We start from the raw sequence: 16155 nt of genomic DNA, 5'->3' as shown, positions 1-16155 counted from the left end.
GCGGGCGTTCTGTGCTAGGATGGGCATTGATTTGTCTTTTTCGTCTGCGTTCCATCCTCAGACTAATGGCCAGACTGAGCGAACTAATCAGACCTTGGAGACTTATTTGAGGTGTTTTGTGTCTGCGGATCAGGATGACTGGGTTGCCTTTTTGCCGTTGGCGGAGTTTGCCCTCAATAATCGGGCTAGTTCTGCCACTTTGGTTTCTCCGTTCTTTTGCAATGCGGGGTTTCATCCTCGTTTTTCTTCCGGTCAGGTGGAGTCTTCGGATTGTCCTGGAGTGGATACTGTGGTGGATAGGTTGCATCGGATTTGGGGACAGGTGGTGGACAATTTGGAGTTGTCCCAGGAGAAGACTCGGCATTTTGCTAACCGCCGTCGTCGTGTTGGTCCTCGTCTTCGTGTTGGGGACTTGGTGTGGTTGTCTTCTCGTTTTGTCCCTATGAGGGTTTCTTCTCCTAAGTTTAAGCCTTGGTTCATCGGCCCGTATAAGATTTTGGAGATTCTTAACCCCGTGTCCTTTCGATTGGACCTCCCAGCATCTTTTTTTATCCATAATGTCTTCCATCGGTCATTATTGCGCAGGTATGAGGTACCGGTTGTGCCTTCCGTTGAGCCTCCCGCTCCGGTGTTGGTTGAGGGTGAATTGGAGTACGTTGTGGAGAAGATCTTGGACTCCCGTGTTTCCAGACGGAAACTTCAGTATCTGGTCAAGTGGAAGGGCTACGGTCAAGAGGATAATTCTTGGGTGACAGCCTCTGATGTTCATGCCTCTGATTTGGTCCGTGCCTTTCATAGGGCTCATCCTGATCGCCCTGGTGGTTCTTGTGAGGGTTCGGTGCCCCCTCCTTGAGGGGGGGGTACTGTTGTGAATTTGGTTTTTGGGCTCCCCCGGTGGTCACTGGTGGTACTGGACTTGTGTGCTTCACTTTCTCTGTTCACCTGTTTCCATCAGGATATGGGTGTATCCTATTTAGCCTTGCTGCTCAGTTATTCTAGTGCCGGCCATCAATGTAACCAGAGCCTTTCTGTTGCATGTTCCTGCTTCTAGACTACTATCAGCTAAGTTGGACTCTTAGTCCTAAGTTTGTTTTGCATTTTTGTTCCAGTTCACAGTTATGTTATTTTTCTGTAGCTGGAAGCTCTTGTGGGCCGAAATTGCCACTCCGGTGTCATGAGTTGACACATGAGTCTTAAAGTAATTTCGGGATGGTATTTTAATAGGGTTTTCAGCTGACCGTGAAGTTCCCTATTGTATCTTCTTGCTATCTAGTAAGCGGACCTCGCTTTGCTGAACCTACCTTCATACTACGTATGTCTTTTCCTCTGAACTCACCGTCAATATATGTGGGGGGCTTCTGTCTCCTTTTTGGGGGAATTTTCCTAGAGGTAAGCCAGGTCTGTCTTTTCCTCTATTAGGGTTAGTTAGTCCTCCGGCTGGCGTTAGGCGTCTAGGGATAAAACGTAGGTACGCCACCCGGCCACTGTTAGTTGTGTGGTAGGTTTAGCTCACGGTCAGCTCGAGATTCCATCACCCAGGAGCTAGTCTGTAGTTTAAGTTCTCTGACGTTTCCTTGCCATTGGGAACCATGACACTATAGCAGTCAGCTAACTTCCACTCTGGAGTTGTTTGAAGACGTTTGGTGTTGCCGCTCTGAGTCTGTTCAAGCTAAGTTCATTCCCCTTGTCTGTCTACCTTTTTGTCTTTAGTTTACAGTGGGGATTGACCATTGCTCATCCTCTTCTTATCCAGGGCCTAGCTCTAGGGAGATACTGGGCTTGGGTTTCCTACTAGGCCATTGTTGAGGAACCAATTTAGCGACAGTAGGGCAGGTAGAGTGTTATCAGATCTCCCTGGGGGTCTCCATTCACCCTTTCCCTAGTGCCTGGGCTTCCTTCCCCTCATCCTTTCGTGTTGCACTTACTCTTTCGACACTGTGCATGACATGTAGAATCCATCTTGTCTTCAAGATTAGAGGTGCGAGATCCTAGTTCTCTGACTTCTTTGGAAAGTTTTTTTAGTTAGTTTATCTAACTACATTTTGGACAGCTCAGAGTGCAGGTGAGACCGCGACAGAGAGGAGCCAGAAAACCACAGCGTCTGATTTCTCCTACTCCTGCACTGATTAGAAACACTTCACCTTCATATTAAATTGTGTAAATTTATTTTAGCAGTGCAGGAGTTAATCTGCTCAGTTGAGCACTCCTTGAGCATTAAGGCTCTCAGCTGTGCACTATTAGCCACTCCCACCTCCTATATAATCTCTGACTTGGCTGGCACATATTGTCAGAGATAGTTTATGCTGCATGGCTGGAGGTTGTTGTTGGTTATTGTGGAAGAAGGCATTTGGTGGATTTATCTGTGAACATTGCTAGTTTTTTGTGTGTGTGATAATTCCCTTTTCTCTCTTACTTTGGTTTAACCCCATCCTCCACTCCTCAGTGCATTCCTCTGTTATATGTGTGAGTATATTTGTATGTTTGGTATTTTCCTTTATCCCTGTTCGTATTACATTGTTAGTCTGGGCGGTGTATTACGATACACTACTACTCCCCTCTTCCTTGTGTACAGGGTACAGATTGAGGGTGGATTCAGGAGCTAAGGCAAGGTATGTGGCACCAGCATATTCACCATCAGAAGTAATCTGGGGAGCAGGGCGAGCTAGGGTGCCCCTAGCATTAGGGACAGGGAAGAAGCCCCTGGTCCTGGGACACCCAAGAACAGAGCCGTGAAAGCAAGACAGACTGGAACTGTGATAGTAGGGTAGTATGGTCCAAGGCAGGAGTTTACAGAACCCTGGTTATAGACGGTGGAATCATTTCCGAGTCAACACCATCTGGTAAAGAGGAACCAGATGATTCAGCTGGAGAGTGTGGTCCTGAGGACATATTGATCTGCAAGAGGTTGATTCTTGGATTTGCTAAAGCGGTCCTGCGTGATTTCAACATGAGGGCGGTTATGAATTGTTGGATAATCTAGTAACTACATCTCAGCACTGGTTAAATGAGTCAAATATAGGATTAACCCTAGCAATGCTGAATTGTGCTTAGCAAATCCAAAATATATATGTCTTCAAGCCTGGGGAAATTTAATTGGTAGGCTGTTGGGACTCCACTGTAGTAGTCTCTTATTGCAGTAGTCTCCTATTGCATGTTAACTGAGCACAAGACACTGTGGAGGTAATGCAGTCAGAGGCCCAGCAGGGCTGTTAATACGACCGGAGGGCAGCCATTTCAGATAGTGGGTTCCCCCCCCCCCAGTAGTTTCAACACACAGAGGGGGACTAGTCTGGAGCAGGCCTCGATGTATGTCAGTGTGAACACCCATCCAACCAGACAACAAAGTTATGGGAAATTCCCTCGCAGAGAAGCGCGGGAATCTCTCACCTCTGGAGCCTCGGGCCGCCAGTCGGAACTGTCCCAGCACTGGAGGAGGAGGGATAGAACAACGCCGCCAGTACTGCGTAGGAGAGACTCTGGCTTCAGTTAGGCCTCGGTGTCAGCAGCGTCGCAGGGCAGAAAAAACAGGCTCAGAAGGGTTCAGGTAGCAGAGCAGAGCGGGGTTAGGCAGTCTGGGAGCTGGATGGCCTTGATTTCCTCCGAATTGATGGTGTTAAAGTGGATGGGCCCAGAGCTCACACAAGTGTGTGGGGCTCGCCTGACTTCTGGTCATGCCCTGCATTCTAACAAATTGTATTTGTTTAGCAAATCAGACTATGTAGCAAGAGCCAAGACTTCTGAGCCCCATAGCAAACAAGCCTTGACCCATATTACAATGTGACATAAAATAATCAGTTTTATGGACATCATGGTGGCTCAGTGGTTAGCATTGTTGCTTTGCAACGGTGTGGTGCTGAACTCAAATCTCATCAAGGACAACATCTGCAGGGAGATTGTATGTTCTCCCTGTGTTTGTGTGGGTTTCCTTTGGGTACTCCAGTTACTTCCCACACCCCAAAGATAAACGGACATTGCTGTAAGTACACAGGAGAAACTCCTACATGCTGAGAAACTACAAGGAGGACCAGGACACCTGCACACCTTCTGTATGCACCAAAAACAAACAATTTTCTGGAAATATCCTTACTAGATTCAATTTATTGCACTTTTTTGGGTGTTATAGTTTATATGCTAAATAAGTGAGTAAAATAAATAAAATGTAACATTGATCTCTTAAAAATGATCTGAAAGAGATGCTCCTGTCTTTCGGGTCACGCAATTCAAACTTACAATGTCGCCTACAGAATTCACATTTTCACCCCAGTCCGAATAATACAAGAAAGCCTAGAGGTAAAACAATCAGTTTACATTGAACTGGTTTCCTTTTATTTTACAGGAACCTGTAACTGTGGTATTTGCTCTTGCTTTGATGGTTTTGATGGGCCTGGATGTCAGTGCAAAAAATCTACAGTTAACTGCATGAAAAATGGAGTGATATGTAGCGGCCGCGGGAAGTGTGAATGCAACAGATGTAGCTGCGATCCAAGTTATATAGGACCAGACTGCAAGACTTGTCCCGGATGCCCTTCCCAATGTCCACGTTTTGGGTAACTAAGTAGCATTACTGCATTTTAGATCATTTTTATTGTTTGTGTGCTTAATTCCTTAAAGCTCTTGTTGTCCTCCCTAAATTTATTGAAATGCTTTTCAGCCTTTACGTAGTATATACCTGTCTCTAAGAGACAAATGTTATGCCTATCATGTCCGAGCAGTAATGGCCACCTTACGCCGCCATGTTTCCCAGAAACAGATATGCAGTAAGTAAGAAAATGCAGAATACAGTTTCTAATATTTTTGCCTCCATATCTACAGGAGATTCTATTTTTACTTAAATCACAATCTCATTGGTATGACCCATGAAAATCATTTAAAAGTGAATGGATCTGGCTGGATGTGCCGAAAAACACCTTTATTCTCAAGTACACCATTCATTATTTAACACAATCCGCATTATACCAAGAACACATCTTGGTCCATTGGCATTATGTACACGGAACACTAAACCACCAATAATGTGACTAAAGATCAGAACATATGCTTTCATGTTTCAAGGAGAAATACGTCTGAAACTCTGAATTGGAAGGAATGCAATATTACATGAGGACATTGCGTTATGAGGAATTATCTAGTATAATATTATCAAAATCATTCTTTGTACAAGGAGGAGAAACTCCAGTAAAGGGCGGCTTCACATGTGACGTGTGCATGTGCTTTTTATTCTAATGGCCATGGTTTTCTAAAATTGCAGCAAAAACAAGTCAATTTTGCTGCAGTTTTTCCTGCAGCAATATCTTAACCCATTGTTAGACTTGAATCAAACATACAATTTTTTAATCCATTTCTGGTACAGTTTTTAGAGCCAATGTCAAAATTCCAACAGGAAGAAAATATATTAGTCTGATCTTTTATAGATTCACTCCTTGGTTCCAGAAAAAGCATCAAAACTGCACCAAAGACTCAATGTGTGATGGCAGGCTAATATATGATCAACTTCTGTGAGTGACTGAGTACTCGAGAAACTGAGCGACTACAGAAGGCAGCGGCCAGTAAAAAATGCACTGGGCTACTGACTGAGTTACCCTCTATACATTGCTGGCATCCCGTCGCTAATGGAGCAGATTTCAAACTTATATCAATCACATATTGTTGACCTATCCTAGGATTATGTCATCAATTGCTTATTCCCAGAGAACCTCTTTAAAAAAGGGTCCTGACAAAAGGTAGCCTGAGAGAAGTCTGTAGCGAGTGTTGCATGCGCTTGTGTTATGATGTGCATTTTCGGTTACTTTGTGCTTTGTCTTGCACTGTCTGGGCCCCGTTAGTGCTGAGGTTTGATGAACTGGTGGGTTGTGGTGCACAATGGATCAAATTCAGCACTGCTGCACTGTTGGAAAGGGGCACAGGGAATCTTTATATGGCAGTGTTTGGCAGACTACATTGAGTAGCTGGAATACCTTTCTTTGATCTCAGTTTATCCAATCTGAGACTGTCAAAAGCCTTGAGGCAGAAAAAATTGATTGGGTTCCTGAATAAAGCTGTCAACTAATGTTCTGACAGAGACTAAGAATATGAGAAGTTGCAGAATGGCATGATTTTGTAAGTACCTAATAGTGGGTGCTCTGCAAGATCTCAGTCCATGAGTGGAGCCAACGCTTATAGTTGTGTGGGCTGTGTGAGACCTTCAGCTCTCTGGAAAGCTATGATGAGGTTACAGTTGACCTGTTTTGGTCCTGAAAGTGAACAAAATGCATATACATTGTGAGAGACAGGCTACCATGAGGATTTAATGTGTTCCGGTCCTGTAAGCAAGTGAGCCATCTGACTGGTGGGACAAGATCTGGGATTACTGTAAGTGAAAGTGCAGATAAAGAAGAAGCCCTCTTCTGTAGGGTGAAGGTGCAGCAGGTCTGCTACATATTGCAAGGTGAAGCTAATCTGTCATCATCATGGTCTGTTAACCTTGACCTCATGTAGCTACAACTACTATTGATTTGTATGTGTCCTGACTATTCTTCAAGGAGAACTCCATAATTACCTCTTAAGGCTCATTCAGATGTCCATGCCATTCGGTCCATGCACTGACCACTAATGCATGGACTGGTCATGACTCTTCTGACCCAAGTGTAACAGATTCTTATATTTCTATGAAGCTGTCATGTTCGGGTGGGGGGACCACGGCCAGTCTGTGCACGGACATCTGAATAAGCCCTTAGATGTCTATAAATGATAATATCATCAAACAGGATGTAAGAAATCTGTAAGAGATATAGCAAGTTCTTCATGCATTATTACTGTTGGGACAGCTTTTAATTAGTATAAAGTCGATTATAAAAAAAAATCTTTGTACCTTAAAGAATATAAGAATCCAAAAGTTTAATGATGTTTATGTATTTGCATAGGAGTGCTATATTCAAGATCACATAACTTAAAAGCTTGCCTTTCCCATGCTATAGGCCCTGTGTTGAATGTCATATTAAAGGAGGGAAGAATTTAGAGAACTGCATAGGTATTTGTTCTGGAGCCAGGGTCACACCAGTGGAGGATGTCACCGAACAACCAATCTGCAAAGAGAAAGATTCCGACAACTGTTGGATGCAGTATTACTTACAGGAGGAGAACGGTAGAAACAACTTCTCCATACGATATACTTTAAAAAGAGGTAAACGATAAGTTCTGCAAACTATATATCACGGAATTGTCTAACTAGTCATTCCCTTACTGTATGTTATGTTGTTATTGTAATTGCTTCTCATAACAGAAGTTTCTGTTACTAATAAAGCCTTGTAGTAGTTTAAATAGAGATGTTTAGAGTTAGAGCTTTTCAGAAGGCAACATACATGGTAGTTACTGACCTTACATGAAGAAACTGGCTTGTACAGAGGTACAAGAGGTACAGTGGTAGACCATGATAGCATAACACCTGACACACTTTACTTTGTATTTGTAAAACTTGTAGAAGTCTGCTGGCAATCTCCCCAGCAGCACTTCCATCCCTTTAGAATAGCCTCTGTGTCTTTCACAATGCAGCACAGCAAAAACTCAAAGTACTTGTCAATGCCCCCCTCACAGACAGCTATCTTGTGCCCTGAAGTAGCTCTTACCAGATAATTTATGCACTCTTGATGCCTACCCTCAGGAATCACCACTCAAACTCCTCTGCTATAGCAATGTTCAAAGTTACCTAGTTAGTTGCCTACCTGCTCCTCTCTGCTGCTGCTGCAAATACTAGCCTTCATGGAGGCTAATATTTGCCTCCACTTAGTAAGTGCAAGTAACAGAGAACCATTTAGCGCTTAAGCAGCTCTCGTAAAGAACTCTGTAATGTTACCCATTTAAGAAGATGGAAATAACCTTATCATAATTCCCCAAATTGTCATCACCAATACAGTTGCTACAGGAAAGATATATATCTTGGTACCGTGTTAGCCAGTAGATAGAAAAATGTTTAGAATTGAGAGTCCTCAGTGGTTGATACCTTTTAATGGCTAACTGAAAAGATGGTAACAAATTGCAAGCCTTCGAGACAACTCAGGTATCTTCATCAGGCATAGACTAAAAGAAATTCTGAAGAATCACATATTTATACACAACACTGCACAGAACTGTCATTATGGGAGAGTGATAAGTGATAAACAGTTGTGTCCATAAATATTGGAAAGTTTCTAGATTAGGAGAGTGAATGTTTTATTGTCCTCTGATTGGGGTCTGGTTCTGTTATTATGACCCCACATGGTCTGAAGTGCAAATTCCTTAATTGATGTAAAAAGACATAAATCCATGCGACACTTTCATTCCTGCACTAAGTGTGTCAAAGGTCATCATAAGTTTATACTCAAGGATTCTCCTGTCTCTCTGAGATTTGAAGCTACCTTTCAATACAAGTAATTTCAGGTCCATGGTGCTATGATCAGGCATACAAAAATGTTTGGCCACAGGTAGATCCATTCTTTTTCTTTTATTGTATGGCGGTGAGAATTTATCCTTGTTCTCAGTTTTTGCCCTGTCTCCCCAACATACAGACCCCCAGTTGGACATTTATTACAATACAATACAGTTGCAACATCGGACTCTTCCTACAAATCTCAAGTAATCCTCACCTGTTCATTAGGCAGTCAACATATTTACTACATAGAGGAAACCGTTCACATTAGATTGCTGGTATCCATCTTCAATTCTTTTCCTCCCAACAGGTGTGTGTTTCTCAGGTTCATGCAGCAAACAATCTTCATATCCACTACCTGTGCCCTGTCCTACTGAGTGAACAAATGACTATGGTGAAGACCATCCAGTAGCAAAAAGTATAAAAGATTAGTCCCAAAAATTCAAAGTCCTCACTAAAGAATGCTTTTAACATCAAAATTCAGTGGCAGGCTGATCCAAACTTGGGTTTCATTGCAACACTGTCACATGTAGCAAACGAAGATGCTATCTTTCCCCCACAGCACAGTCATTAAATTGTGGGTTCTTTCTCCCAAAAACTCACTTCCTAAAGTGGAAAGATGGAAACGGCAGGGGGACCAAACACTGACATACTGTCATTCTCCAGGGTTCGAACCCTTGAGCCTGTGTTTTGTGGTTGGCTTTTCTGTCCATTGAGTCACAGCAGACACACCTTTTCTCTGGGTGTTTAGGTCCTGATTTCTGGCTGCAGTCTGTTTAGCATAACCCATGTGTTTTCATTTGTCTGCCCTATCACCTTTTGGATGCGACTTTATATTGTTTCCCCCGGCTGGCATTTCTTGCTGGTGATAGTCTCATTTTTGATGTCCAGACATTCTGTTGTAGTTTAAAACCAGTCAGTGAAATTTCATCTAGGGTTTAACTCCTTGCTGTTTCTGTTTTTTACCCTTCTCCTATTTTCTGTTCCTGTTTCAAAAGTAGGTGGCAGAATATCTACCATTCCACACTCCATTCTTTATTTGGTATTCCAAGGTTTGTTTTACTCACTCTGGGATCTTTCCTTTTTTTCAGCACACTTTTGCTTTAATAGGTAGTTTATACTCTACTCTACCCTCCAGAAGGAACGTGACATGCTCAGTGGCCTTTTAGGCAGCATAGGTCTGAGTCGCCATCTTCTAGTATATGGTTAGGGCTTTTTCAGCTCATGCAGGAACCAGTAAGGACTGTGGGGTCAGGATCTCTAGTCTGTACAGGATCTGGAAGGATCAGTTGCAGTTTTACCGATTTTACCAAGTGAGTTGCTACACTAGCATAAAACATACAAAGTCAAAATTTACCTGAAATTTTAGGTTTGTCAAGGCAGGACTAGAAAGATGAAACCTGCAGGATGCTGCAGCAGGAGATGCATTTTTGTGTAATTATGCAGATTTTCCATTAACATTTTTTCAGATCATTCTCAATTTCTGCTTGAAAAACATTCACAGGCAACAAAATGAATAACCTACAGTTTTTGTGGTTTTTTTTTAAATTCATAGAATGCCCCGAAGCACCCAACATCTTTGCAATTGTGGGAGGCACCATTGCAGGTGTCATTTTAATTGGAGTCATCGGTCTTATCATATGGAAACTGATCACAGAAGTTAAGGATCGGAAAGAGTGGCAGCGCTTCGAGAAAGAAAAGCGACATGTCAAGTGGGACAAGGTAACTTAAAATACTATAGCTTTTAACTTTGCCCAATAACCAGAAACCAAGATTAAAGAGAACACTACACTATAATGCTCAGTCTGGATATGTAGATGCAGCCTGCTTGGTGTGAGAGGACCTCTTTAACGGAGAGAGAGTCTGAGGTTCATTACATATTACAGTTCAACACATTGGGGACCTCCCCATGTTACCTAGATATAACCTAGGATAAAAACAAAATGGGCATTAAGTATATGAAAAAATAGAAATAGTACATGGATGTAAATAATATAGGCTACTTAGTTGACACTATTTTGATAAAAAAAAGTGTAAAAGCCATCCCACCGCGGCGAGGTGTACCCAATCAGGATAGTCCTATCTCTAGTATTAAACCTCTATGTGCTAAGAAGCCTCAATAGACGTGGCAGAGCAGGACCCAGCCTGACTGTCTAAACACCTGCCCTGATAATGCTATATTGACTAAATGCACAGCCCAAAAAGGGGGTGCCACACCAGGGGACCCAAACACGCGGCCCCTGAGTCTGCTTCATGGTGCCCGCAGGCACTGTAGACCCCTTGACAATTGCAGCCTGGTCCAGTGGTCTCCCGACGACAGCAATTTCAGTTGAGTGTGCGTCCTTGGATCAAGGGACCTGGATGGGGACATTACTGCAAGAAGGGGACCAGGATGGAGACATTACTACAAGAAGGGGACCAGGAGGGGGCATTAATACAATGTGGGGACCAGGATGGGGACATTACTCCAAGATGAGGACCAGGATGGGGAGATTACTACAAGATGGGGACCAGGATGGGGAGATTACTACAAGATGGGGACCAGGATAGGGAGATTACTACAAGATGGGGACAAGGATAGGGCACATTACTACAAGAGGTTTGCCAGAATTATTATGAGGTGCTAATTATCAGACAATATTACTGTATGTGGCCAATTGGGGGGAAATTGGGGGGAAACAAAATAGTCAAAGCGTAAAAATAAAGCATGAAAAAATATTTTGCCACTAAAAATGCTGTTTTACATAAAAACTAAAGTAAACCAAAAAGTGGACGTTTGTTATCGCCTCATCAATAACGACCCAAGTTATAAAACTGTAGCATAACCCATACGATGATTGCCATTTAAAAAAATAAACACATGAAAAACTTTAACAAAAATTATCAAAAGGTGTAAAGAAAAAAATGATATCACTTTAATATGTCACTTTGTCCTGCAAAGAATGTGGCCCCCCAAATTCAATTTTTTTGTATGTATGGCCCATATACCCACCGGCATCAGAATAAAACACATTTATTTGAAAAACATTAAAAATCCAAGGTGCAAAAAGATGGAGCAAGTTAGTTGTGGCTTACATATTTTGAGCATTGTCTTAGCTGGTAAGCTGGCCATACACATTAGATGGATGTCGACTGAACAATACTTTGGCCGGTCGTTCGGCCGACAGCCATCTCAGCTGACTCTCCCATACACAGGAGTGTTCACTCAGCCGAGCACTCCTGTGTTCTCTATGAGAAAGCCGCTGGTTAACACATTGGCCGGCGGCTTATCACAGGTAGACAAATGCTATCAGCAAAGTCAATGAAAAAAGGAGCAGCATCCATGTTCAGGTGAAGAAAAATTCAAACTTCTTTATTCTGCCATTACAAACATGCAACGTTTCGGCTGGAAATCAGCCTTTATCAAGCATAAAATAGACCATCAGTGGCCATCTTAAATAGTGTGGAACCCACATGTGGGCCAATCACCATCAAGGGCGGCCTTTAATACATAAATCCAAAATAGCACATAATATGTACATCCAATAAAAGATCATGTCATTGTGGCGATACAGTATACCATAATTAGACATATCATATAAAAATACATATCAAAAACAAAAGAAAATAGAAGTACAGCCATATAGGAACACCCCATGTCAAAATATCAGCCAATCACATCCCCGTTGTAGAATTGTCATGGTGATCACAACCCTGTATACATAGAGGCTGTCCAATCGCAATAATCGCTGATAAATGCGCCAAAACTGACCTCACACTATCACATCCTGAAGTCCAGAGGCTGCAAGACGCCGGCGCACGCGCACAGGAACCCCCCACGTCACTAGGTCATGTGACCGCAACGTGAGCGAAAAACCGGCGCAAGCGCACAACAGCATGCAGCCAGCCACTCATACCCGGAGCACCTGGTCCCCAGCGCCGGCACGTGTGAGGCAGGGAGGCGCCGCAGCGTAACCAAAACAGCCGCACCCCCTGCCAATCACACGGCCGCGCCGGACCCGTGCAACAGGGGAATGTAAAGGACCAGCCATATCCATGGCTCTCATACAACAGAGTGAATAGTGATGCATAAATGGAGGTAAACACCAGACATAGGGGAAACAAGCAAATAAGGAGAAGGAATACGGCATAAACGACATCATAGTCAATCAAATGGACCTAATCCACATATGCTGATTCCTTGTATCCCCCTGATATCCATGGGTGCCAAATCCCGTAGTAGGCTAAAAGAAAAAAAGGGGGAGAAAAAACACTAATAAATAAATATGACTAAAATACATACTATATACAAAACAGAAGAGGAACCCCAAAACCTGGAAGAGGAGGGTTCAGGGCAAGCACACTTGAAGGTTATATTCTATATTCAACCCTTTGGGTTGCAAAGTCTCCAATATGGAGATCCACCTTAGTTCTTTTTGTTTAAATTTTTTAACCCTATCGCCCCCCCTCCTCAACACAGGGACCCCATCGATAACTCTGAACCTTAATTGATTAATGGAGTGCCTACAATCATGGAAATGTTTGGGAATTGGCAAATCAAACATTTGCGTCCTGATAGTGCTCTTGTGTTTATTAACCCGTGATCTTATCTCCATAGTGGTCTCACCAACATACATGAGACCACATGGGCACGTTATTACATAAATCACAAATTTAGACGAGCACGTATATCGCTCTTTGATCATAAACTTCTTCCCAGTCTGAGGATGACTAAAACTATCCCCTTTCAGCATGTTACCGCAACAAGAACAGTTTAAACAGGGAAAATTACCCATTCGTGGTGGACATAAAGTCCTTTGGAGGGGAACTTTACCCGTCCCAACATCCGAATTGACCAATCGATCCTTCAGATTGCGACCCCGTCTGTATGACAGAATGGGACGCAAAATGAAGTCCTGCACATGAGGCAAACCTCTATTCAATATACCCCAATGTTTGTTAAGGATATTGGCAATCCCATTGCTAGCTGGACAATATGTGGAGACAAATGGAATACGCCTTTGTTTCGCCCTGGTACTGTGTGCTGTCAGGTCACCATCCGATAACTCCCTTACCTTCTGTTTTTGGTGAACCACCTTCCTACTAGGATAGCCCCTACGAATAAATTTCTCACACATCTCCTCCAATCTCAAATCCCGTGTGTCACTATCCGAGACTATCCTCCGCACACGAACCAACTGACTCCATGGTAACGAGTCCATCATCCTCCTTGGGTGATAACTATCGTAGTATAGAAGACTATTCTTGTCAGTAATTTTCGTAAATAAATCAGTACATAAAATGTCACCTTTTTTGTACACCATTGTGTCCAGAAACTGTAAACGATCCCCCGAGTGTGTCATGGTGAATCTCAGTTCTGGATGCACGCCATTGAGTTCCAACAAGAACATCGAAAGTTCATCTTGAGACCCCTCCCACACACAAAAGATGTCGTCTATGTAGCGCCACCAAGCCCGGACGTGGCCCCAAAAGCTGGAACTGTACACGAATTGGTCCTCGAGTACCGCCATATAGATGTTAGCATACGTGGGGGCCACATTGGACCCCATGGCGGTACCCCGTAGCTGCTGGTAGTAATCATCCCCAAAGAGAAAGAAATTTCTCGTGAGGATGAACTCCAGCAGCGTGAGGACCAACCGTGCACACTCAGGGGCCACCTCCGAGCCCGATAGCGCCACACCGACAGCATCCAAGCCCCTTTCGTGTTCAATAGATGTATATAAAGATACAACGTCAAAGGACACTAAGGTAGTAGAGGTACCAACTCGGACATTGTTGATTTTCTCTAAGAAGTCACCTGTATCCCTAATATATGAGCGAGCGGAGGTAGCGAAACAGCGGAGAACCTTGTCCAAAAAAATCGCCACCTTATTGCACATAGACCCTCGCCCCGACACAATCGGACGTCCGGGGGGACAAAACAAATCTTTGTGGATCTTAGGGAGGGTATACAGAACTGGGGTAATCGGGGCATCTACAAACAAAAAATCCGAAAGCTTCTGATCGATAAGTCCACTAATTAAGGCATCCTCAATCAGAAGTTTAAGCTTTCTTTGGAAACGAGTAGTAGGGTCACAGTCTAATTTCAAATACACAGCAGTGTCCGCCAACTGTCTCATAATTTCTGCCCTATATTTGACTGTATCCATCACCACAACCGCACCGCCTTTGTCGGCCGGTTTGATTGTAATTTCAGTTTTATTTGATAAGCTCACAAGGGCACATCTTTCCATATTGGATAGGTTATTATACCCAGAATTCCGGAAACTGGATTTCAACCATTTAATATCTCTTTCCACTAATTCAACATATGACTCAACAAAATGATTCTTAATGGGGGGTTGAAAGGAACTCCGATTAAACAAACCTGCCCCTTTAAGGGTAAACCCACCCCCTGTTGTCTCATCGGAGTCATATTTGGACCCCGAGAAAAAAGTGGACAAACGTAATCTCCTAAAAAAAGCAAATAGATCACACTCAATTTGAAACCAATCCGGAAAATTTTTAGGACAAAATGAAAGCCCCTTGGATAACACATCATACTCAGTCTCCGAAAGTTGTACAGATGATATATTTACCACCAGTTCTCTATGACTTCATTAATTTTCCGCCGCTCGTCCATGTTCCGTGTTCTCATCGGGGATCTGTGAAACTTCCTCCGGCGCTGGGGACCAGGTGCTCCGGGTATGAGTGGTTGGCTGCATGCTGTTGTGCGCTTGCGCCGGTTTTTCGCTCACGTTGCGGTCACATGACCTAGTGACGTGGGGGGTTCCTGTGCGCGTGCGCCGGCGTCTTGCAGCCTCTGGACTTCAGGATGTGATAGTGTGAGGTCAGTTTTGGCGCATTTATCAGCGATTATTGCGATTGGACAGCCTCTATGTATACAGGGTTGTGATCACCATGACAATTCTACAACGGGGATGTGATTGGCTGATATTTTGACATGGGGTGTCCCTATATGGCTGTACTTCTATTTTCTTTTGTTTTTGATATGTATTTTTATATGATATGTCTAATTATGGTATACTGTATCGCCACAATGACATGATCTTTTATTGGATGTACATATTATGTGCTATTTTGGATTTATGTATTAAAGGCCGCCCTTGATGGTGATTGGCCCACATGTGGGTTCCACACTATTTAAGATGGCCACTGATGGTCTATTTTATGCTTGATAAAGGCTGATTTCCAGCCGAAACGTTGCATGTTTGTAATGGCAGAATAAAGAAGTTTGAATTTTTCTTCACCTGAACATGGATGCTGCTCCTTTTTTCATTGACTTTGTGAGTATTGGTCCAGTTGGATTCATGGACTGTGGAGCGTGCACCGTGGATATCTGAGTGCTGCTGGTTAAACCTGTTTTTTTAAATGCTATCAGCAGTCCGAAATGGGACATGCGCGATCTAAACATCTCTCCTGACCATCAGCCGGCAGGTGCCCTCATACACATTAGACCGTTGGCCAAACCCGTTGATATTAGTCCCATGTGTATGGGGGGCCTTTAGTCATGAACTGATTGAGTGACGTCATGAATACCGCCCAGTACTCACTGTATTTTAGTTTTTACTTGTGTCAGGATGAACGCTATAACTAGGAGCTGAGACGAGCTCGAAAAATGTAAACCACATCTAGCTTGCACCTTCCTTTTTGCACCTTGGATTTTCAATGTATTTCAAATAAATGTGTTTTATCGTGATGCTGGACTCAACTCTGATGTGGATGAGTCTTCAGCACATCTCCTTTTGACAATCCTTTGCTTCCATTTAAGAATT

At 43.2% G+C, this 16155-nt stretch overlaps 1 protein-coding gene across 2 annotated transcripts in view; it reads left to right on the top strand.

Annotated features, from left to right (window-relative positions):
- Positions 1-16155, top strand: part of ITGB2 (integrin subunit beta 2) — a 179742-nt gene that overhangs the window by 162926 nt on the left and 661 nt on the right. For both annotated transcript variants that reach the window (XM_077272157.1, XM_077272156.1), the window contains exons 13-15: positions 4337-4547; positions 6954-7159; positions 9936-10102. In XM_077272157.1, the coding sequence (XP_077128272.1) occupies positions 4337-4547; positions 6954-7159; positions 9936-10102 (584 nt within the window). The remainder of the gene's footprint in view (positions 1-4336; positions 4548-6953; positions 7160-9935; positions 10103-16155) is intronic.

Source organism: Ranitomeya variabilis, chromosome 7 (assembly GCF_051348905.1).
Source record: "Ranitomeya variabilis isolate aRanVar5 chromosome 7, aRanVar5.hap1, whole genome shotgun sequence".
Classification (NCBI taxonomy): domain Eukaryota; kingdom Metazoa; phylum Chordata; class Amphibia; order Anura; family Dendrobatidae; genus Ranitomeya; species Ranitomeya variabilis.
The sequence above is the reverse complement of the archived record's forward strand: the minus strand, read 5'-3'. Positions and strand labels throughout refer to the sequence as shown.